General features: G+C 46.3%; 1 protein-coding gene across 2 annotated transcripts; it reads right to left on the bottom strand.

Moving 5' to 3' along the window:
• Positions 1-5,960: 5,960 nt before the first annotated feature.
• On the bottom strand, positions 5,961-22,000 carry GLUL (glutamate-ammonia ligase). 2 transcript variants are annotated; one of them, XM_028732255.2, is made up of 7 exons: positions 21,861-22,000; positions 16,242-16,432; positions 13,544-13,705; positions 10,047-10,193; positions 8,969-9,096; positions 8,598-8,797; positions 5,961-7,863 (listed from the first exon to the last, which is right to left on the bottom strand). In XM_028732255.2, exons 1-7 carry the CDS (start codon positions 21,998-22,000, stop codon positions 7,545-7,547), a joined length of 1,287 nt encoding a protein of 428 aa, XP_028588088.2. In that variant the 3' UTR covers positions 5,961-7,544. The 2 variants fall into 2 exon arrangements, with proteins under 2 accessions (XP_028588088.2, XP_028588089.1); XM_028732256.2 differs by lacking the exon at positions 21,861-22,000 and adding an exon at positions 21,227-21,327.
• Positions 22,001-22,017: the final 17 nt, after the last annotated feature.

Genomic DNA, 22,017 nt, shown 5'->3' with positions numbered 1-22,017 from the left:
CTGGGAATCAGCATGTTTTTACATGAGTAGAATGTGTCCTTTTATTTAAAATGCATCTCTGGGTTATTTGTGGGGCATAGAAATTCATCCATTCCCAACCCCCCAAAAATATAGTCCAGCTACCCACAAGGTCTGAGGGACAGTGGACCGGCCCCCTGCTGAAAAAGTTTGCTGACCCCTGATTTAGTGTATACCTTTGCCTCATTGAAAACCTTTTCAGGATGCTGTATAACGGCATAAAAATAGGAACAAAAGTGCTTCGTTTATAGCTGCAAAGTGTGTAGGTATTTGTAAGAAACACAGAGCAGTGGCCATGTATTGTTAGGCAAGAGCTACACAGTGTGTTAAGTGCTTTGCTTCTTGATTTCAATCTCTTGTGTGGGCATAATTTACATAATTTGCTGCACCTAAGTGGGTTACATAATGAGCAGCAAAACTGCAATGTTTGGCGGGAACCTAATCCCTCAGTGGTTGTATATGTATTACTTGTGTGGTGCTTATAGTGCAAAATCCTTGTGTTACCCAAACTGTTTGGAATCCTTGTGTTACCCAAATCCTTGTGTTACCCAAACTGTTTGGAAAATGTCAGTTTTGGTAGGATTAAGAAGATCAAGATCACATCAAGGACTAATGTAGGCCTTTGTTTTGTCACAACAGAGGACAAGTGTTTAATGCTCAAATGTTGAAAATATTTAACTGTCTTGCCTCTGGTTATATAGAAGTGCCTAGGTAGAAAAGGTAAAGGACCCCTGGATGGTTAAGTCCAGTCAAAGTCCAGTCAAAGTGGTGCGGCGCTCATCTCACTTCAGGCCGAGGGAGCCGGCATTTGTCCACAGACAGCTTTCTGGGCCATGTGACTAAACACAGAGGACCGTGACAAGTGCCAGAGCACATGGAAACTCTGTTTACCTTCCTGCCGCCGCAGTACCTATTTATCTACTTGCACTGGTAGGCTTTTTAACTGCTAGGTTGGCAGAAGCTAGGACAGAGCAACGGGAATTCACCCCATCACGCAGATTTGAACTGCCAACCTTCCAATCGGCAAGCCCCTTAAGAGACTCGGTGGTTTAGATCACAGCGCCACCCGTGCATTGGGATGTGTAAGTGCCTAGTGATAATCTTCATGGCTGGTTCACACACATGTTCATCACTCGAGAATTCAGGGCCAGATGAACTGCATCCAAGAGTATTAAAAGAACTGGCAGATGTGATCTCAGAACCACTGGCAGTCATCTTTGAGAATTCCTGGAGAACAGGCGAAGTCCCGGCAGACTGGAGGAGGGCAAATGTTGTCCCTATTTTCAAAAAGGGGAAAAGAGAGGACCCAAATAATTATCGCCCAGTCAGTCTGACATCAATACCAGGGAAGATTCTGGAGCAGATCATTAAGCAAACAGTCTGTGAGCACCTAGAAAGGAATGCTGTGATCACCAATAGTCAGCATGGATTTCTGAAAAATAAGTCGTGTCAGACTAACCTGATCTCGTTTTTTGACAGAATTACAAGCCTGGTAGATGAAGGGAACGCAGTGGATGTAGCCTACCTTGATTTCAGCAAGGCATTTGACAAGGTGCCCCATGATATTCTTGTAAAGAAGCTGGTAAAATGCGGACTTGACTATGCTACCACTCAGTGGATTTGTAACTGGCTGACTGACCGAACCCAAAGGGTGCTCATCAATGGTTCCTCTTCATCCTGGAGAAGAGTGACTAGTGGGGTGCCACAGGGTTCTGTCTTGGGCCCGGTCTTATTCAACATCTTTATCAACGACTTGGATGATGGACTCAAGGGCATCCTGATCAAATTTGCAGATGACACCAAACTGGGAGGGGTGGCTAACACCCCAGAGGACAGGATCACACTTCAAAACGACCTTGACAGATTAGAGAACTGGGCCAAAACAAACAAGATGAACTTTAACAGGGAGAAATGTAAAGTATTGCACTTGGGCAAAAAAAAATGAGAGGCACAAATACAAGATGGGGGACACCTGGCTTGAGAGCAGTACATGTGAAAAGGATCTAGGAGTCTTGGTTGACCACAAACTTGACATGAGCCAACAGTGTGACGCGGCAGCTAAAAAAGCCAATGCAATTCTGGGCTGCATCAATAGGAGTATAGCATCTAGATCAAGGGAAGTAATAGTGCCACTGTATTCTGCTCTGGTCAGACCTCACCTGGAGTACTGTGTCCAGTTCTGGGCACCACAGTTCAAGGAGGACACTGACAAACTGGAACGTGTCCAGAGGAGGGCAACCAAAATGGTCAAAGGCCTGGAAACGATGCCTTATGAGGAACGGCTAAGGGAGCTGGGCATGTTTAGCCTGGAGAAGAGGAGGTTAAGGGGTGATATGATAGCCATGTTCAAATATATAAAAGGATGTCACATAGAGGAGGGAGAAAGGCTGTTTTCTGCTGCTCCAGAGAAGCGGACACGGAGCAATGGATCCAAACTACAAGAAAGAAGATTCCACCTAAACATTAGGAAGAACTTCCTGACAGTAAGAGCTGTTTGACAGTGGAATTTGCTGCCAAGGAGTGTGGTGGAGTCTCCTTCTTTGGAGGTCTTTAAGCAGAGGCTTGACAACTATATGTCAGGAGTGCTCTGATGGTGTTTCCTGCTTGGCAGGGGGTTGGACTCGATGGCCCTTGTGGTCTCTTCCAACTCTATGATTCTATGAATTACAGTGCCAGATGATTATTTGCAGGTGTGAATGTGCCATCACAGGTCAACCACCACATACAGAGTTTTCCTGTTGCCTAAAACACAAAGATGATCGATCTTCAGATGATCATGCTTCTCAGCTTAACAAAACACACATGCAGCCCCTTCATCAGTTGAGTAAACAAACCTGGAAACCTCTAATCAACCAATGTTTCCTTCTTCATCAGACCCAAAAAAACTGTGCTTAGCTGCTTTGGAAAAAGCCGGGGTATTAAGCCATCCTTTGATGCTGGCTAGATATCCTGGCTTGTTCCAAAGGTGGTGACCATAGTTTCCCAGGTCAGATTAAACAGGAAACTATGGATAATTAGAGCAGGGATGGGGAATGTTTGGCCCTCCAGATGTTGCTGAACTTCCATTCCCACAAGCCCCATCAAGAAAAAAAGAAGGAAAAATATGGAAAAAGCAACACCTTAGATGCAACAGAAGAAAATACGGAAGATTATACTAAGGTGAAGATGATCAGGAGCTGTTAAGTGGAATGTGCAACAAAATGTTGCAGTGTGGAATGCTCTTGTTTGCTGTTCCAATTTTGCAGAACGTTTCTGGTTTTGTGGCTTTAATCTTGCAGTATCCAAATTTGTTTTAAAATAACCTAGCTTCTGGAAATACATTTTTTTTAAAAAGTTGCAATTCTTGACCAATAGATTAATCCATTAAAGTTTCAGCTGGTTAGTTGATTGATGGCGCTGTTGTGTGATGTTTTGGTCCTACTGCTTTGCTGAAAGATAGCCTTTTGCTTATTATTGCTTATTAGTTGCCTTTCGGTTCTTTCAGTATCTCAGAAAGGCATCCATAGAGATTTAGGTGATAGATTAAATTAGAAGCTGCATACTATCCGTTAACCAGCTGGTCTAAAGGCAACTTATCAGCTAAGAATTATTTAACTGGTTCACAACGTTCCTGAGATAAGAATGTCCGCATTTGAAATATCTGGTTATGTTGTGCGTGGTGCAAACCCCCAAATGCACTTGTGGAACTCTGCGAGAAACATTGTGTCAAAGTCCATCCAATTTATGAATTGTCCATCTCCAACTGTAAGAGCTTCCAAAACACTTCTAAGCATACAATTTCATTTTCAGTCAGATAGATATATTTTACTTCCACTGCTCACTCCCTATCCTTTCTGACTTCATGCAAGTTATTTTATTGTTGTTACTGGAATGGAATGTAGCAGTGGTTTTCCAACTGTTTTCAAGGTAACTCTGGGGTTCCTTGGAAGTTACTGACTGTAGTGGTTCTCAGACTATGTGGGAGGAAGGCTAGTTCCAGGAGAGCAGATGGTTCATGTGGGGCCATCCCTAAAAGTTGCAGTCGGGGAATATGTGGGAGCTTTTGCCTGCAGCAATTCCTGCCCTCTACTGCTCCCTCCCCCGCCTGGCTGGTTTTAGGAGGGAAGATAAAGTGCCCCATTCCAGCCTTGCAATGCCCCCACTTTAACCTTTGGGGATGCCTTTTATGAATTTCATCCCATGGTACTGAAGCGCTTTTTAGATTTTTATTCTGGAGTTGCTGCCTGTAATCTTTGGGAATTCTTGGAGAAAGTGCAAAGTGCTACCACACTAGACAGTCTTGCTCTCTTGAAACCAGAAACCAACCTGCCTGATGTCAACACTGGGTAAAATTCTAGAACAGGTGATTAAACTGTAAGTCTGTGAACATTGATCACTAGGAAACATCATTGATTTATCTAGCATAAAGTATGCCAGACCAACCTTGTCTCCCTTAAAAAAAAAAGTTACCAGTCATGGAAATGCTGTGGCCATCTTGATTTCAACAAAACGTTTGACAGTCTCCCAAGGGATAATTGTTGAAAAGATGGTAAAATGTGGGTTGTATGAGACTATTGATAAGTGGATTCACACAACCATACCCAGCAAGTGCTCATTAAGGGCTCTGTGTCAACATGGGGGAGATGCATTGAGTCAGGCATCCCCAACCTTCGGCCCTCCAGATGTTTTGGACTACAATTCCCATCATCCCTGAACACTGGTCCTGTTAGCTAGGGATCATGGGAGTTGTAGGCCAAACATCTGGAGGGCCGCAGGCTGGGGACGCCTGCATTGAGTGGAGTGCTACAGGTTGCCATCCCAGGCTCTGTGATGTTCAACCTTTTTATAAATGACAAGAGGGCAATGCTGATTCAAAGAGGCAGGTGACACAAGGGCATAGCTAACACCATGGAAGAGAGAACCAAAAGTAAAAATGATTTTGGCAAGTGGGAACACTGGGCTGAAACCAAGATGATGAAATTCAACAGCGATAAATGTAAAGATCTGAAGTTAGGTACCATTGGGGGTTTTCTTTGTGTGTGTTTTTAAACCAAGGGCAGAAGTATAGGATGGTGGAGACCTGGTTTAGCAGCAGCACATACAAAGAGGATCTTGGCATCTTAGTTGATCACAAACTGTGCATCAATGAACCAGCAATGAAATGTGCATGCTTTTAACAGCTATCACGGCCTTGGGCTGTATTAACAGAAGCATAGAGCCCAGATCACAAGAAGTAATAGATCCACTCCATTATGTACTTGTCAGGTCACAACTGAAGTACTGTGTCCAGTTCTGAGCACCACATTTTAAGAACGTTAGCCTGATCTGGGCATTCTTAGGCCATCAAATCACATGAGAAAGTGAGGACAAGCACACTTTGGCCTATATTAATCTGTATTATTAAACTATTATTATCACCATTATTATTATTATTATTATTATTACCCACCCTTCACTCTAAGGTCCCAGGTTGGATTACAATAATCTAGAATGCAGCAACATTAAAAACAGTTTAAAATAAATTTAAATCCTAAAAGACTAAAGAGGTGCATCTTCGGAATTGGTAAAAATTGCATGGGGCCAGACACACCTCTGTGGGGTCTCTCTGCTCTTCAAAGTCATGCTGACTAATCATAACCTGATGGATGAGTGTATGTTACTCAGTAGGGAGGAATTTTTTCCTGCATATTGCTCAGTGGATTCTCCTCGATGACAAAAATGTTGATTTTGTTTGGTTAAAGGAAAACTGTAGGCACAGACAAAAAAAGGATAATCCTTGGATGCCTGGATCCAGGTTTGGGGCAAGTACTCTGTCTGGTGAGAACTGCTGCTGTGTGCAGGGGAACCCCTGCTGTGCGCAGGGGCAGCAGCCACCAATGCCCCTGGCAGCTGAGGTTTCCCACCCCCAGTATGAACTAAGCCAAGTACACACAGGCAGACATGGAAAAGAGGGAGGCAGAAAATTGCAACTGGGTTTGATTTTTTAATTTTTATTACAAAAAACCCCACCCTATTTTCAAGTCCAAATGCAGCGGAAGATGATTGGCACCATCCAAGATACCAACGTACAAAATCCCGGAACGTTTGAACCCACTAGCATTATTACCTCTGAGCGCAACTATTGTTTTATTAGTGGAGTCCTGGCAGAAGCATTTCTGGATCTACCAGGATGTACCTAACAGGAGCAGCGGTGGCCTCTGCCAAACTGTACAACTTTAGAAACCCCTAAAAACATGTTATTTAAAAATCTCTAAAAACCTCGCTTCCCACCTGTTCTTCTTCATTGGTGCAGTCATCAAAAGCCAACATGCAAATCCTACTGGAGATTTTAACACACTCCTTGACCCTGCTCCAGGCACCCCCACCCCCCGCCAAATACTTGTCAAATAACATGGTTCAAGTTGACCAGCCAACTCCTTTTGTCTGAAGCACGGTTGCATCTTGTTGCCACAACTAGCTGCACGCGGCCTTGCTGAGACAACCCCGGTGGCTCCAGTTTAAATTAAAAAATTAATACCTATTTTCACTTATAAACTTGTAAACGGATACCCCTTGCTTATAACAAGCCATCAAAGCTGCTCTTGAAGGTGAAACATGCAGCTCTTTTTTCTTTTTCTCTCTCTCCCCTCCCCATCTTTTCTCCTTACCCCCTTCCTCGATCCTGTACGCAAGTCTTAACCAACAGACACCTGTAGCAAACTCAGCCTTTTTGCAAATGGCTGATTGAGTGGACCTTTTTCAAAAGAAAAGAAACACAAACTTTTTTTTTCCTTTTCAGGCTTTAAAATATAAAAAATACTACTTCACTCTGTGTTAGAAACAGAAAAGTCAAGACAGCTTCCGAAACAGATCAAACATGTTGCAACAGCTTTTGAATAAGACCTGGTCTTGCGGGGACGACAACTGACCACAGGTTGCAAGAATGCCCAACACTGCCCCACGGTTGGCATGCCATAATGCCCCTCCATCTCATTAAAGGGGCTATTAAAGCACCCTTCTGCCCATGAGAGAGATTGGGTGTGGACTCAGGCTATGTATGGGTTAAGCCACCTTCCTATTTTCCATGGTGGGCTGCTGAACGCCTCAATTTTCAAGCACCACTGAAGTGAACAAATGGTGCGCCAAAGGCTTCCCTCACTCTGCCTCTCTCCTGTTCCTTTCAGCAGGGCTCACAAAGGGCACATTTGGGCGAGGAGCACAACAAATGGGCCTCGCACATATTTTTCTTAAGCATCCCCCCCCCCCCACTGTGCTGTCTGTCCCTGGAAGTGCCCGAAATCCTGTCAAGACATACAGATGGATTAGACAAAAATAGTGGTTAAGTGGGGACTGTTTCCTCTAATGCCTACTCTTCCTTTTCCTGGCCTCTCAAACGACAGAATAAACACTGAAAGAGACTAAGACTTCCCTCTTCCACCCAGAAGAAACAAGAGGGTAAATTTGGGGGAGGCACAGACATGGTATTATCTCATGCCCTCAGAATTAACATCTAGAAAATGTAGAAGGGGGAAGGGAATGGGTGGGTTCCTGTGTGGGACGGAGTTCACTTAGTTCTTGTACTCAAAGGGCTCGTCCCCAGTTTCGTTGAGGAGACAAGTGCGGACGAGAGCTTCGGTCACGGCGTACGGGTCGCAGTTGGCAGAGGGTCGGCGGTCTTCAAAATAGCCCATCTTATCTTGGCCCACTTTCCTCGGGATGCGGATACTGGCCCCACGGTTGGCTACCCCAGCAGAGAACTCGTTGATGTTGGATGTCTCATGGAAGCCGGTCAGGCGCCTGGCGTTATCCAGCCCCCCTTTGGGGTCGTAGGCACGGATGTGGTACTGGTGACGCTTGCCCAGCTTCTCAATGGCTTCTTCAATGTGCCTGTGGAAAGGAGAAGAGGCAGGATGCTGAGATCGCCAGAGGGGCCTCCAAATCTCTTTACTTGCAGGACAGCATTAGCACGTCATCGGAAGAGTCAACTTTTGCTCAAGGCCACAGGTCACCATTATTGGAGTTAGGGTGTGTGCGTGTGTGTGTGTGTGTGTGCTGCAATTCCTTAGAAGCACAGAAAGCAAATCTAGTATTTGGTGGCTGAAGTCCACCTATTCTAAAAAATCATAAAAAATAAAATAAAACAGCATGGGTGCATTTAAAGGGGAAACTGGATGTTGTGCTCACTGCTGCATTTGGCACCTCTCCAGACCCAAAGAACTGCAGCATGCACACAGCCCCATTCTTGACACGTGCTCAGACACCAGTTAATTCTTTAATAGATTTTTTTTTTGAGCCTCCGAACCACAAGGATATTTCTCAACAATGGCAGCTCAAGAAAGCTGATAATATCAAAGCAGTAGGCTATTGCAAAACGATGCATTTCCCTCTATTGCCTAGTCATACTCTGTACCAGAAGAGGAAAAATACAGGCACATTAAATTGTACCAATCTCCTTTCTGTTTTGTACATTGTTGCGATATATCTGCATGCTTGGGTATTTTAAATTCCTGCAGAATTTGGAAGGCACTATGTTGCTTAAGGTGTACGGCCTGAAGCTGTCAAGATCTGTCTTTCTAATCCTCTCCTAAGAAAAAACTCCCCAGGTCTGAAGACACACTCACTTGAGGCCTCCCTCCTCTCGCATGAGCTTCGTGCTGAAGTTGGTGTGGCATCCAGCTCCGTTCCAGTTCCCAGGGATGGGCTTGGGGTCAAAAGACACAATGACTCCAAAGTCTTCACATATTCTATGAAGGATGAATCGAGCAATCCAGAGGTGGTCTCCCATATCAATTGCTTCACAAGGGCCCACCTGGAACTCCCACTACAGAAGAGAGAAGACAGTTTCAAATCAGGATTGGCATAGAGAAAGGGAGGCGCAAACTGGTCTGCACGATGCTGTTCACAGCCTTCACCTTGTACACTACCACGCCTGCAAAGAACCCCAATGCAGAGAGACCAACATTCGTTTCGGGATTTTGGCTCCAATATCTACCTGTGCTGGCATCACTTCTGCATTTGTGCCTCCAATATTCACACCGGCATATAGGCAGGCTCGATAATGGGCTTCCACAATGTCTCGGCCGTAGGCTTTGTCTGCTCCAACACCACAGTAGTATGGCCCTGCAGAATGCCAGAAGAAAGAGGAGTCCACGGGTGAGTCAGCATCTCTAACCAACATGTTCAGTACATGACTATACATTTTTGCAAAGGGTGCTCCTGTAATATCATTACAGGAATCATGACAGGCATTCATCTGGCGCATATATTTGGTGGAGCCAAAGCCGGTCACTGTTCTTTTCTTTTGTAAATGTTTCTAAATGCCATCTTTGAATCCTACATCAAATGTAGCCTCAGGCTCTTATTTGCATATTACCTGGAGGGATGTGGTGGATGCAACCTTAAGAATTGCGTCTCTACCACTCACATCCAGCCATGCACTAAGGCAAACTGTGCAATTACTATTTTATGCAAACTGATGGCCTTGCCTTGAAAGGTGGCACATAAACCATGGAATTAATACAGTGGTACCTTGTTTTAAGAACAGTTTAGTTTATGAACCACTTGGATTAAGAACGCTGCAAACCTGGAAGTAGGTGTTTTGGTTTGTGAACTTTGCCCTGGAATAAGAACATGTTCTGCTTCCTGTTGAGTGTAAATTGAGTCCCCTGCTGCTATGGGAAAGCACACCTTGGTTTAAGAATGGACTTCTGGAAGGGATTAAGTTCGTAAACCAAGGTACCACTGTAATTCTGCACTGCACTGAAAGTGCTCAGCCTAGAGGTGATGTGTCCCTAGCAATGCTGTACACATGCAAGTGGAAGAGGAAAATGCAACGTGGAGCAACTTCAAAGTCCCACTATTAGCATGTGAACAAAGGCCTTGCAATTTTATCATCCACACTTTGCAACAGGGAATATCCTTCTGTTCCACCCAGCTCAGCACCAACTGCCACTTAAAACCCCCATCATTCGTGCAGACAAAGCACAAGCTCTATTGCTAAGCTGCGGCAGGTTGCAATTTGCTCTTAGGAACTCAAGACCATCCGTGGTCTTCCTTTGTAGCATCTTTACCTTGTGGTCCGGGAAAGCCATTGGAAGGCCAGCCAAAGGGATGTCCATCTGTTCCCAGAAGAGTATACTCTTGCTCCATCCCAAACCAGGGGTTCTGGTTAGACACCATGTCCATAATCCTTTTACAAGTGGACCTTAAATTTGTTTCTGGGAGAAAAACGTGTGTAAGGCAAATTAGTATTACTTGTACCACACCACAAGCTCTGCCTGAAGGAACTTGCAGGTAGTTTTCTCATGCCTCTCCGCTGCATGGGGGAAATGCTAGCGGGTAAGAGTCTTTACAAAAGAGTTTAAGAATATATACCACCATATCATAGGTACAAGGTAGGTAAAGGACCCATGGACGGTTAAGTCCAGTCAAAGGCGACTATAGGGTTGTGGCGCTCATCTCGATTTCAGGCAGAGGGAGCCAGCGTTGTCCACAGACAGCTTTCCAGGTCATGTGGCCAGCAGGACTAAACCGCTTCTGGTGCAATGAGACACCGTGATGGAAACCAGAGCACACGGAAATGCTGTTTACCTTCCCACTACAGTGGTACCTATTTACCTCCCCGCACTGGCAAGCTTTCGAACTGCTAGGTTGGCAGAAGCTGGGACCGAGCAATGGGAGCTCACCCCATCATGGGGATTTGAACCTTCATGGTTCCTCTTCATCCTGGAGAAGAGTGACTAGTGGGGTGCCACAGGGTTCTGTCTTGGGCCCGGTCTTATTCAACATCTTTATCAACGACTTGGATGATGGACTCAAGGGCATCCTGATCAAATTTGCAGATGACACCAAACTGGGAGGGGTGGCTAACACCCCAGAGGACAGGATCACACTTCAAAACGACCTTGACAGATTAGAGAACTGGGCCAAAACAAACAAGATGAATTTTAACAGGGAGAAATGTAAAGTATTGCACTTGGGCAAAAAAAATGAGAGGCACAAATACAAGATGGGTGACACCTGGCTTGAGAGCAGTACATGTGAAAAGGATCTAGGAGTCTTGGTTGACCACAAACTTGACATGAGCCAACAGTGTGACGCGGCAGCTAAAAAAGCCAATGCAATTCTGGGCCTCATCAATAGGAGTATAGCATCTAGATCAAGGGAAGTAATAGTGCCACTGTATTCTGCTCTGGTCAGACCTCACCTGGAGTACTGTGTCCAGTTCTGGGCACCACAGTTCAAGAAGGACACTGACAAACTCGAACGTGTCCAGAGGAGGGCAACCAAAATGGTCAAAGGCCTGGAAACGATGCCTTATGAGGAACGGCTAAGGGAGATGGGCATGTTTAGCCTGGAGAAGAGGAGGTTAAGGGGTGATATGATAGCCATGTTCAAATATATAAAAGGATGTCACATAGAGGAGGGAGAAAGGCTGTTTTCTGCTGCTCCAGAGAAGCGGACACGGAGCAATGGATCCAAACTACAAGAAAGAAGATTCCACCTAAACATTAGGAAGAACTTCCTGACAGTAAGAGCTGTTCGACAGTGGAATTTGCTGCCAAGGAGTGTGGTGGAGTCTCCTTCTTTGGAGGTCTTTAAGCAGAGGCTTGACAACCATATGTCAGGAGTGCTCTGATGGTGTTTCCTGCTTGGCAGGGGGTTGGACTCGATGGCCCTTGTGGTCTCTTCCAACTCTATGATTCTATGATTCTATGATTCTATGAACCACCGACCTACTGATTGGCAAACCCAAGAGGCTCAGTGGGTTAGACCACAGCTCCACCCGCATCCCTTACCATATTGTAAGACATCAGGGCAACATAGATCAGCAAAACATAATAACACCGTTCAGAACTGTAGAAAGTGTTGCAATCTATCAGTAAAGGCCAGAGCGTCTTGTGGTTCTTTCCAATTAGACCACAGAGTCATCCTGGAAAGTGGATCACTAGGCTCATTTCCCATATCAAGAATGGAAGCTGGGAGACAGATTGCCCAATTCCATTCCAAAAGCTTCTAGCTAAACTGGGATCTAGACTTTGCAGCTAAACTATCTTGAACACTGGGATCAAACCCAAACAGTTATGTTTAACGGAGTGCTTGAAATGTCACCTTGGCAACGGTGTTATCACCATGGTAACTACAGTGTCATGGCTCCTAGCTGCAAATGGATTCTGCAGGAAGGCGAGGCAGTGGTTAAAAGAGAAGAATGATTGTGTTCAATATGTTGCGAGAAAGAAGCATGGGGGAGCGATGCATGCATCCAACAGATCAGCTGACGCAGCTGGAAGAATGAATGGATTGTGGATTGAAAGTGGCATCTGATGTTTACTGGCTTTTCTGCCAACATTACGCCAGCACTGTGAGCTTCCGGAGGCAAATGGCTGCGGTTACTGGACACAGAAGGTTGGTCTAGATCAGCCTTCCCCAACTTGGTGCCCTCTGGATGATGTTTTGGACTGCAACTCTCATCAGACCCACCCAGCACCATCCATAGTCCAAATCCTCATCTGGAGGGCACCAGCTTGGTGACTAGACAGACCCTGAAGGAAATGTTAAATTTCTCTCTTTCAAAAAGGTGTAAGACTACCTGTTGCATTTATATAGGGATGCTAGGGTTAAATATTATCATTATTATTTTATTTATACCCCACCCATCTGACTGGGTTGCCCCAGCCACTCTGGGGCAACCAGAGTGCTTACAGCATAAAACACTTGCAATCAAATCAAATCAAGTTCTCCTCTGACAGTGTATGTACTCTTGTACATAGAAAAGCATGAAAACAAAATAGGATCAAAATGCTTGCTTCAAGAAGAGGGGGACACTTACACACCACAACCAAATTGCTTATTTTGGACTTTCCGTGAGAAAAGGAAATGAATGACTATGGGACACTTGTAACTTAGAGGAAATATTGTTTATGAGAAAGTGGAGTAGACAGTTGCTTGAATTGACTGATTGTTTTAAATAATTCTATTTTCTTCTAGTATGTGACCAGCAGATGGAAAATCAAAGTCCCTCTTTTGTAATTTTTGCTAATGTTTCTCTGTTTCTGTTTTCTTTATTTTTTTCTTTCTCTCTTCTATTTCTCTATTTTCCCTTTCTCTTTTCCATTTGCTTCTTTTTCTCATTTTATCTCTCAGGTATCTTATTGTATTATGGGCAAATCTTAATAAAAATCTTATTGAAAACAAACAAATTGCTTATCCTTAATTTGTACGGTAAATCTTTTGTCACAACCTGAAAGTGCTGCTTAATGTCTCATGGGAAGTTCCTATGTTCCAGGAATCCTGTCTGTCCTCTGTTATGCTGCCCCCTAAGCACAGAGGTTTCCCTTATTCATCTTAGCTAGCAGCTGTCGACACCAGATACCAACCTCTGTGAATTTGTTTTGTCCTTTAAAAAAAGAACAAGCGCCGTATCTCCTCGCTCCCATTCTCAGGTTGACGGGGCCTGAACTTCCTAAGTATTATTACTACGACTCGTTCCTCATTTCTCCTTTGCTGCGCTCTTTCTTTTTCCTATCAAGGGCAGAGCGGAAGGGGAAAGGGGCAGCGCTGGACATACCTGCCGGCTTGCGGTTGTACTTCAGGACCTCACAGAGCACCAGCTTGTTGGGGTCTTTGCGGAAGGGGTCTCGGAACATGGCGGACGGCACCAGGTACATGTCGCTGTTGGAGCCCTCAGACTGGTAGGTACTAGAGCCATCAAAATTCCACTCTGGCAGATCTGGAAGCAGAAGCACAGGCTGCCTTAGCGATAAACTCCGGCTACTTCCCAGAAAAAGAATCTATGCCGCTGCCACTATTGCTGAAATAAGGCCTGCTTGTGAGGAATAGGAAAGTTGCATCCAGAATAAATGTGCATTTGGGATTTATCATGTTCTGGAGCAGCTGTTTAGGAAGATGCCTGCAATGTGTACAAAACTTGGCACACAAGGGGATTTTCTGTATCAATGCGGGAAACAGTTTCAGTTGGTTTTCCACCTAACAGGGGAAATACTGAAGATCTGTTACAGGCCCAAGGTGGCGGCAGCTTGGACCCGCTCCCCGCAAAACAGAAACTAGAAGTCCACCATGCCATACCTTGCCACTGGTGGGTAGTCCGTGTGTCTGTGACCATGTTCCTATGCTACCATTTCATGCCAACAGCTTGTTACAACAATTATCAGAGAATCCAAGCAGAGCACCTGCCATTCAGCACAGAGCTAGGATGCTCCAGAACCCATTATATTAAAACCGGAAGCCCCACATCCTCAGGTTTATAGAGAAACTTGATTCAAAACGTTGGGCAGCTGTGCTTGCAAATACTCCAGGGCTTCAGATCCTGCCCCAGGCTCCTCTGCTCCCCACACTCTCCCAGATCTTGACCCCACAGCGTTCCTTATGCCAGGAGTTTGGTTTTGCTCTGTTTCAAAGCGTTCACTCCAGGGCAGGATGTGTGCGTGAGAGTGGGCCCAGGTACCGGCACTCAGAGTTGGCGGGAGAAAGAATGAGCAAACAGTATAATCATATTTGAATTGGCATTAAAGTGGTTAATCCAGCCGGCCAGCCAGCTTGATCCCTTTCATATGCTTGAGGTGGCGAAATGATTTAAACCAAGCAGTGCCAGCCGCTCGCTCCTCAGAATAAAAACAAAGCACTCGACTAAATACTTCTAATTGGCCATACATGCTCTGCGGGTTTCATAACCATCTCTGGCCAGCTCCATGGCAACATGTGAAGAAATCCTAATGCTGTTTATTGTGCTGGGGAGGCCGCTTTGTTCGGAGGGGCAAACAAAAGGCCAACTCATTGTGCGCAGTGGAAATTTTTATGGCTCTCCCCCCCTTCCCCCTTCGCTTCCTGCCACCTTCACAAGATCAAGGGTGAATACTGGCACACCAAGGCGCTCAGCAAACAAGCAAGCGGCATGATCAGGAAGCCCCCACAACCCCCCCGAACCCCGGAATGGCAGTTTGCAGAGTTACATTTCCCAGCAACCGAAACCAACCACCACTCCCAGGATCCTCTAACTGTGTAACACGTTGGGCTTATTTCAGAATCACAGCACATCCTGCAAGAGGGCAGACCTCACCCAGGATGGGAAGCCCCCTCCAGATGCTGTGGAGAGTCACATCAGCGCCAACCAACTTGGTCCACAGTCAGGAATGGCGCTGCCATCCAAAAACACCTGGAGGGTCACAGGCTCCCTTGTCCTGGGGGCAGAAGGGGGACGGACAGCTCAGCTGTTTTGAGTCTGGGGAAAAAGCTTAGCAGAAAAGTTGCAAGTCTGAGGGGAATCGTGTCCTATGATGTCCTATTAGATTCAGTGGTGTGTCCTTCTGAGCAGAAATACATAGCATTACGCTGCACACTGGTGACCAACACACCCAAGCTTTGAGTAAACAGTGAATCACTGGATAATGGTTCTGATCAATGGGGTGTAAGGCCTAGGCTGAAGTTCAAGTTTATCAATTTTTTGAAGTCACTTTGGCTCTAAAAGGAAAAAGATATGACTTGGCCTTCTTTGTGAAATGTAGACAAACCTCTTCCCCACCTTTTCTCCTCCACCAACGGTCGGTTCATCTGGCACAAAAAGGAACTGAACTTTGGCAGACAATCCACTTATCCCACTAGACAACTTTGACATTTTCCTGGTGTGCACATGTTTACTCAAATGCAAGTCCCATTGTGTTCAACGGGCCTTACTCCCAGGTAAGTGCGCACAGAACTGTAGTAGACATTGTTGGCTGGGGTGGGGGAGCTGGAATGCACTATAAACTCATAAAAACACCACCACCATGCTCATTTACCCAATGGAAAAATGTTTCAGACCAGGGAAAGAACCAGCTTCTTCATCAATGCAGAAAATAAATAAATAAATAAATAAATAAATAATTTATACCCCGCCCATCTGGCTGGGTTTCCCTGGGTGGCTCAACAGAATATTAAAAACATGATAAAACATCACACATTAAAAACTTCCCTGAACAGGGCTGCCTAGTCACCAGGCAGTCACTAGCTAGGCGGGCAGCTCTTGCCCAGAAACAGGGTGGCATCGCAGAGCCAGAGAAAGAAGCTGGCATCACAAATAGACCGGGGGGGGGGAGAGTTGTTTTTATTTTGATTATATATATATTGTAGTTTTTATATTGATCTTCTCTGTGAACCGCCCTGAGACCTCCAGGTATAGGGCAGTATATAAATTCAATCAACAACAACAACATGGCTTGCAGTCCTTTTCCACAGGTAGGATAGAGGCACACGCCAACCCGCCCGCTTACCTTCAACGTTCTTGGGCTCTTGCTCCAGGGTCCGGGTTTTACAGCGCAGGAACTCGCCAGTCCCATCAATCCAGATGTACATTGCTTGCACCTTGTCACCCTGAGGCAGCTTCATGTACATCTGCTTTATGGCTTTGCTCAGGTGGGAACTCGCAGAGGTAGCCATGGCTACAGAAGCTGTTTCTGAAGGCCTGTAAAGCAAAGTGGGTTGGGGAGGAGTCCGTGAAAGAGTCCTGCCAACAAGCAAGGGGGGGCACTTTCCTAGTTGCAATCAGTGCTCTCTGGTAACCCAGGCAGAGTATGCCAGTTAAGTTCAGAGTCCAGCTGTGTGGCGCTGCCAGCTATTTACACTGGCTGAAAATCAGGCCATGGATGGGCAAATGGGATCGAAAGACAGCCATGCTTTGAAGTGGCAACTTGCACCACCTTCACGTGACCTGAAAGCTACACTTTTGCTGGTATATACACATATGACCACACTGCACAGTCAACACAGTTGGGTCAATCAAAATAAGTTACTGTATGTCAGGATGCAATATGCAGTTGTGGGTTGAGCAACGATGCTGTTAAAGAACGAGGAGCTGGCAGTATTGCCTGAATTCCAAAATCTAACTTGGGACACTGTTATACAAAAGAGGCACTCAGTCCCAAATAATTCAGCCCTTATTGGCCCTTCCAGTATTGCAATGCTAGGCGTTTAGGACTTACATCATATAAAAAACTGGGAGAGAGTGATGCCCCCTTTGGAATCCAGGGAGCAGAGGGTGTCATATCCAGTGGTGCTTTTCAATTTAATACTGGAATCTGTGTGTCACTACCATCTTTAATTTGTCTGCTTCTTGCACTTTCCATTTTTAAAATAAGGAATCTAAGTTGTTCTAGAGTCATATCAGTATCTTGCTGTTCTATCAGTTGTTTGCTAACAACTGAAAACAGCTGTTACTACAAACTCATGCCAGGAAACTGCACAAGCTGCAACCGCCCCCCCCAAACCCTTTAGACCAGGTGAGAAAAGGTACGCTTTAAGAAATGTGTCACTGTCTTTCCAAATGAACTGCCCGAAGTAATGCACAAAAAAGATCCTCTATAAAAACCAGTCCATGAAAACATTGTACAAGGCAAAATCTTCAGCAGCAAAATATTAAATCTCACATCCGCAAAGCATGCCTGAACAGGAAAGTTTTCATCTGTCTCCTAAAGAGAGAAACTAATTTAGTTTCCTAAGCTGGGATGAGTTAGAGGGTAGGAGTTATGAAGGCCTTGGAGGGTGTTCTCATGAACATAGCAGCATCTGACGGTACTTTGAGCCCAGGCTCTGGGTAACGTAAGCCTATTCTCACCATTCCACCCCATGACCAAGAAGCAAAGCCCAGGCTGGGGCAATGCTGCATTCTGAATAGCAGAGATAATCAGGGGCAGATCAGCCTGGATAGTTCTGTGAAGATTTAACATGCACCTGTCCCAATGAGAGACCATTTCTCCCATATAAGCAAAATGCTACTAATTAATTGGAGGGATAGTTAAGTGCTGTACTTGGGTAGAATACAACAATAAGGGTAAAATGTGCTCTCCGGTACTGACAGGGGATGGCCTTGATAGGGATTCTGCAAAGTATTCCACGCACACACATCCATTTAAGGGCCCTTGCAAGCTACAGGCCCTTCTTTTGCACACACCTCCCCAGCCATAATTATAAGCGTTTTATGAGTATGCAATAACCAGCACTTTGAATCATGCCTGGGAAACTACAACAAACCAGTGTAAGTAATATATTTTACTGGTGAAACTATATTAAAAGGCAGTCTCAACGATCTACTTAAGACTTTTCAAATCCATTAGAACCTTTACACAATCTCTCCTACCTTGAGTGAATGGAAACATGCGTGTAAGACATACGTATTGTGCACGATAGGAAAGCCAGTGGTGAACATGGCATTGCCTATGTTCCAGACACTTTTGTAATAGCATAATTCAGCATGTGGAGGTCCTTCCACAGGGGCAGCTTCAACAACAAAACTCCCAGATTCCATATGAGCTCGTGATTCCCAGATATACATTTCGAACAACTCAATTCCATAGCAAGCTAAAAAAAATGAACTCAACTGCACCATCCTGCTGTAAACTGGGTACTGCTATTTATACTATTTTTAGCATCTGAGAATCCCATCCAGCAATGTGTTGTTCCCATACTTGTAACATGATATACATGAAACCGATACCTATTGTATAAAGGAGATTTCAGGAAGGCCTGGACCAGCTCTGAAACTTTCTCAAGTTGGGAAGTGTGATTTAAATATGCATGGCATATTTTCCACTGTACTGAATTTACACTGGACAGCACAGATGGGTTCCCAGCACTCTGCAGCACTTGGCCACTCTGCCTCAAGATCAGAAGTAGTTCTTCCCAATGGGAGCTTGTATGCTGCTCTTTAATCAAACAGATCATGAACTTGCAATACTTATCCAGTAACTTGCTGTTTTCTTAAGAGAAACTGGGCTGCAATCTTCTTGTACAATGTACAGTACACACACTTCCCCTGTACAGTACACACACTTCCCCTGTATCACTGAAATAAATGAGGCTTACTTCTGAGTAGACACGGAGGCTCATACTGTAACTTCCAGCTACTTTTGCAGTGGATAAAGGTTCCCTTTTGTGAAGGCTGCAGGGACCTAGTTGATGTTAAACAGGAACTCCACTAATAATCTCTCGAGTTTGGGATGCACAAAAAGTACTTTTCTGGTAGCTACAAAAAATTGACATTGAAACACTGGAAACCTAATGTTCCTCCAAACACAGGAATTTGTATTGTCTATTTATGTGCATTAGCAGCCCAGTAAGGCTGCTAGCATGTGATAAAAAGCATGGCAAAATAACACAATTAAACAACATTCCAATGCTTCATTAGACAATTTCATTGAATTGTTATGCATTTCCCCTTTTATCTTCTGTATTCATCCAACTTTCCCTTAATGAGGGAACAAAGAGTCCTGTAGCACCTTGAAGATTAATACATCATGGCATAATCTTTTGGGCACTAGAGTTATTTTATGCTGAAAAGTGTTAGCTATATCTATAATGAACTTCCATTGAAAAATAACTTCCCACCTTACTTTTAGTGTTAAGGCTTTTATGCCTACTCCTCAAAAATGTAGAAGATGAAGTATAACAAGAATATATTACAGATATATTCATCAAGAGGCTGACTGACTGTATAGCTCCACTACTCAGGATACTATGCAAGCTTTTGAGTTCACACAGAACTCTTTGTTGTGTGGGAAATTCTATGTAGTGGTAGACATGTCTGTATGCTCTTCTACTGATTTCCCCCAAAAAAACCTATTATGAAGTAGCTCCACATGAAAAAACTGCTACAAAGGAATGCTTCCATTGAGGTCTGGATCATCTACCCACCCTGAGCCATACGCAGTACAAATATAAGTCGTGCGATATTGTACATACAAATGGCAAACTTGTCCAGAGACACCCAAAGTGCTTGTTGGGCTACAATTCCCATCAGGCCCAGCCAGGGATGATGGGAGGTACAGTTCAGCAACTGACCAAGTCCAACTGTCCCCTTCTAGGAAAGGCAGTGGTGACACCTTTGCAAAGCCTCCCCATTTCCACTCTCGACTGTTTCCAAGTTGTTTATCTTGAGGTGCCTAACTTCTCTCAGGAGGATTTATTTCCTGTGCTCTCCAACCGAAGGGCCATTTCCCATGTGCCACGGAGGCAAAGCCAAGTTTGCTGCACTCCAAATACTGATAAGGAGGGGGGAGTCCAAGCCCAGCTCCCCACTGAGCGTACAATACAGCCACACTGCAAAAACCTCTTGATAGGGAATGATGAAGCTTTTGTAGTTATGTGGCATTTTAGTTGGACCTTACAGACATATTATCCTATGATGGCACCTACGTTTACTTTAGGATTTGTTTTCCAAATGGATCTGTAAGGTGAAGTGGTGTGGGCACGTGCCTTTGACCCCCACCCACCCCCCACCCTCGGTCCTTCCGCTGTGTCCTCCTCTGCTCCAGGCATCGTCTTCAAAGACAAGCCCCCCAGAGACCCTCCAGGTGGGTCCCTTGGAGAGCTTCCAGTGCAGAGGCTTCTTTCCCTGCTAGCTGTGTCTCCTCTGAGACACCCAGAGGGAAGGGGGTGTTCGCTTCTTCTGCATGTCTGTAAGTGATGAAATGCGATGCCTGCGCAGGCCCCCCCTGGAGACCCCACCCCAAACACATTGGGCTGAGGAGCATTTCCACAGGCTCCCAGGAGCCACGTACACTCTTGTTTTTACAGATCCTGGAAATTCAAAAAGCAACCAGATTGGGGATTCCCATGCCTTTGAAAGGTGGAAAGTAAAAAGGGATTGCGGAAGAAATGCAGAATAAAAGAAGTTTCTTTCAAGCTCGCCCTTATTTAGCCATCCCTCTCCCTGCCCCCACTTTACTCCAACACAGGCATGAAAAATTCCTTTGGCTTCCCGATTCCCTGGAAGCCCCACAGACCAGGGTTGGAGAAACCTGCTTTTCGTGTCTCGGAGGAAAAAGAAGAAGAAAGAGAGCCTCCTGCCTCCCTCCCTGCCGGGCACACAGCGCCCATTGTCTCTCCCGAAACAGAGGCAGAAGCGGATGTCATCACTTGAGGAGAAAGGCAAGCGAAAGAAGACCTGCCTTGCTGGCCCATCTGGAGAGAAAAGGGAAGGGGCGGGAGAGGCAGATGCCAAAAGCCAAGTGGGCAAATGCTTCCAGACATCCTCCCCCCCCCAAGTCCCCCCCCTTTCTCCATGCGCGGGTAGGCAAAGGACCCCCTGAACCTCCCCTCCGCCAGCTCCGCCCTCGACCCGTGTGAACAGCATCGTGGCAGACCCCAAAGAAGCGCGGCTCCCTCTTCCCCGCCCCGAAGAGACGCCCCCCGCCAGCCCGGCAGCCGGAGAGGAGAGCGGGGCGCCAGCCCGGGGAAAGGGTCCCTCGCAGCCTTGCTTTACCTTGGCGGCGGCGGCGGCGGAGGATGCGCGGTGGGCGGCGGAGGAGGCGGAGGCTGCGCGGCTGGTCAGTGAGGTCGAGGCGCTGCCATGCTCGGCTCTGGAGGAGCAGCGCCGCCCGCCGCCCCCTTTAAGCGCTGCCCGGCGCCAGCCCCGCCTCCCGGCGCGGGCGGGGCGGGATCAGCTGACGCGGGAGGGGGGAGGGGGAGGAGGGGCCGCGAAGGAGCAGCCCCCCCCCCCAGCCTGCAAGACAAGCCCGCCTAACCAAGCCATTGCCCCGACTGGGACGCGGGGGGGGGGTCTCGACACCCCCTTTCCCCGCACGCGGCTGCCTTCACTTTTGGGGCAGCCCTGCAGGCAGCCGACTCGCGAGGAAGCGGGGGGGGGGGGGACCGTTGTTTCCTGCGGGAATGAGGGCGCTCATGTTGGAGCCCGGGGTGGCCAATGCGGGGGCGGGAGGGCGAGGCCGGACTCCCCCCCCCCCCAAGGAGCCGCCGCGCTGGAGTCCTCCAAGGCGAAGCAAAGAGCGTGCAAAAAAATAGGGGGGGGGGCGGTCTGGAAAAGAAGATTGGATGACAGGACTGAAAGCGGGAGCCAGTTGCTCCGGCTTCCCTCCCGCATCTTGCCGGAGTCTCACCACTTAGCCGTGTTCGCTTGGAAGTCAAGCCCAGCGAGTTCCGGGGGGCTGAATTTTTGGTAGCAAAGGTTTGAGAATTGCAGCCCAGTCTCCCTGTAGCAGCACTTCATGCATCTGTGTAGTCTCGCTGCAAGGGCCATGCAAACGAAAAATGCCC

The sequence above is a fragment of the Podarcis muralis genome, chromosome 5 (genome assembly GCF_964188315.1).
Source record: "Podarcis muralis chromosome 5, rPodMur119.hap1.1, whole genome shotgun sequence".
Taxonomy (NCBI): domain Eukaryota; kingdom Metazoa; phylum Chordata; class Lepidosauria; order Squamata; family Lacertidae; genus Podarcis; species Podarcis muralis.
This window is presented reverse-complemented; position numbering and strand designations above follow the sequence as displayed.

Excerpts from the sequence above, each read along its gene's own strand:
- GLUL (XM_028732255.2), bottom strand. The coding sequence starts at position 22,000 with ATGGCCCTTGCAGCGAGACTACACAGATGCATGAAGTGCTGCTACAGG. Across the intron at positions 10,194-13,543 it reads GTACAACCGCAAGCCGGCAG|AAACAAATTTAAGGTCCACT; the intron begins GTATGTCCAGCG and ends TTTTTCTCCCAG. Across the intron at positions 8,798-8,968 it reads CAGAAGTGATGCCAGCACAG|TGGGAGTTCCAGGTGGGCCC; the intron begins GTAGATATTGGA and ends TCTCTTCTGTAG.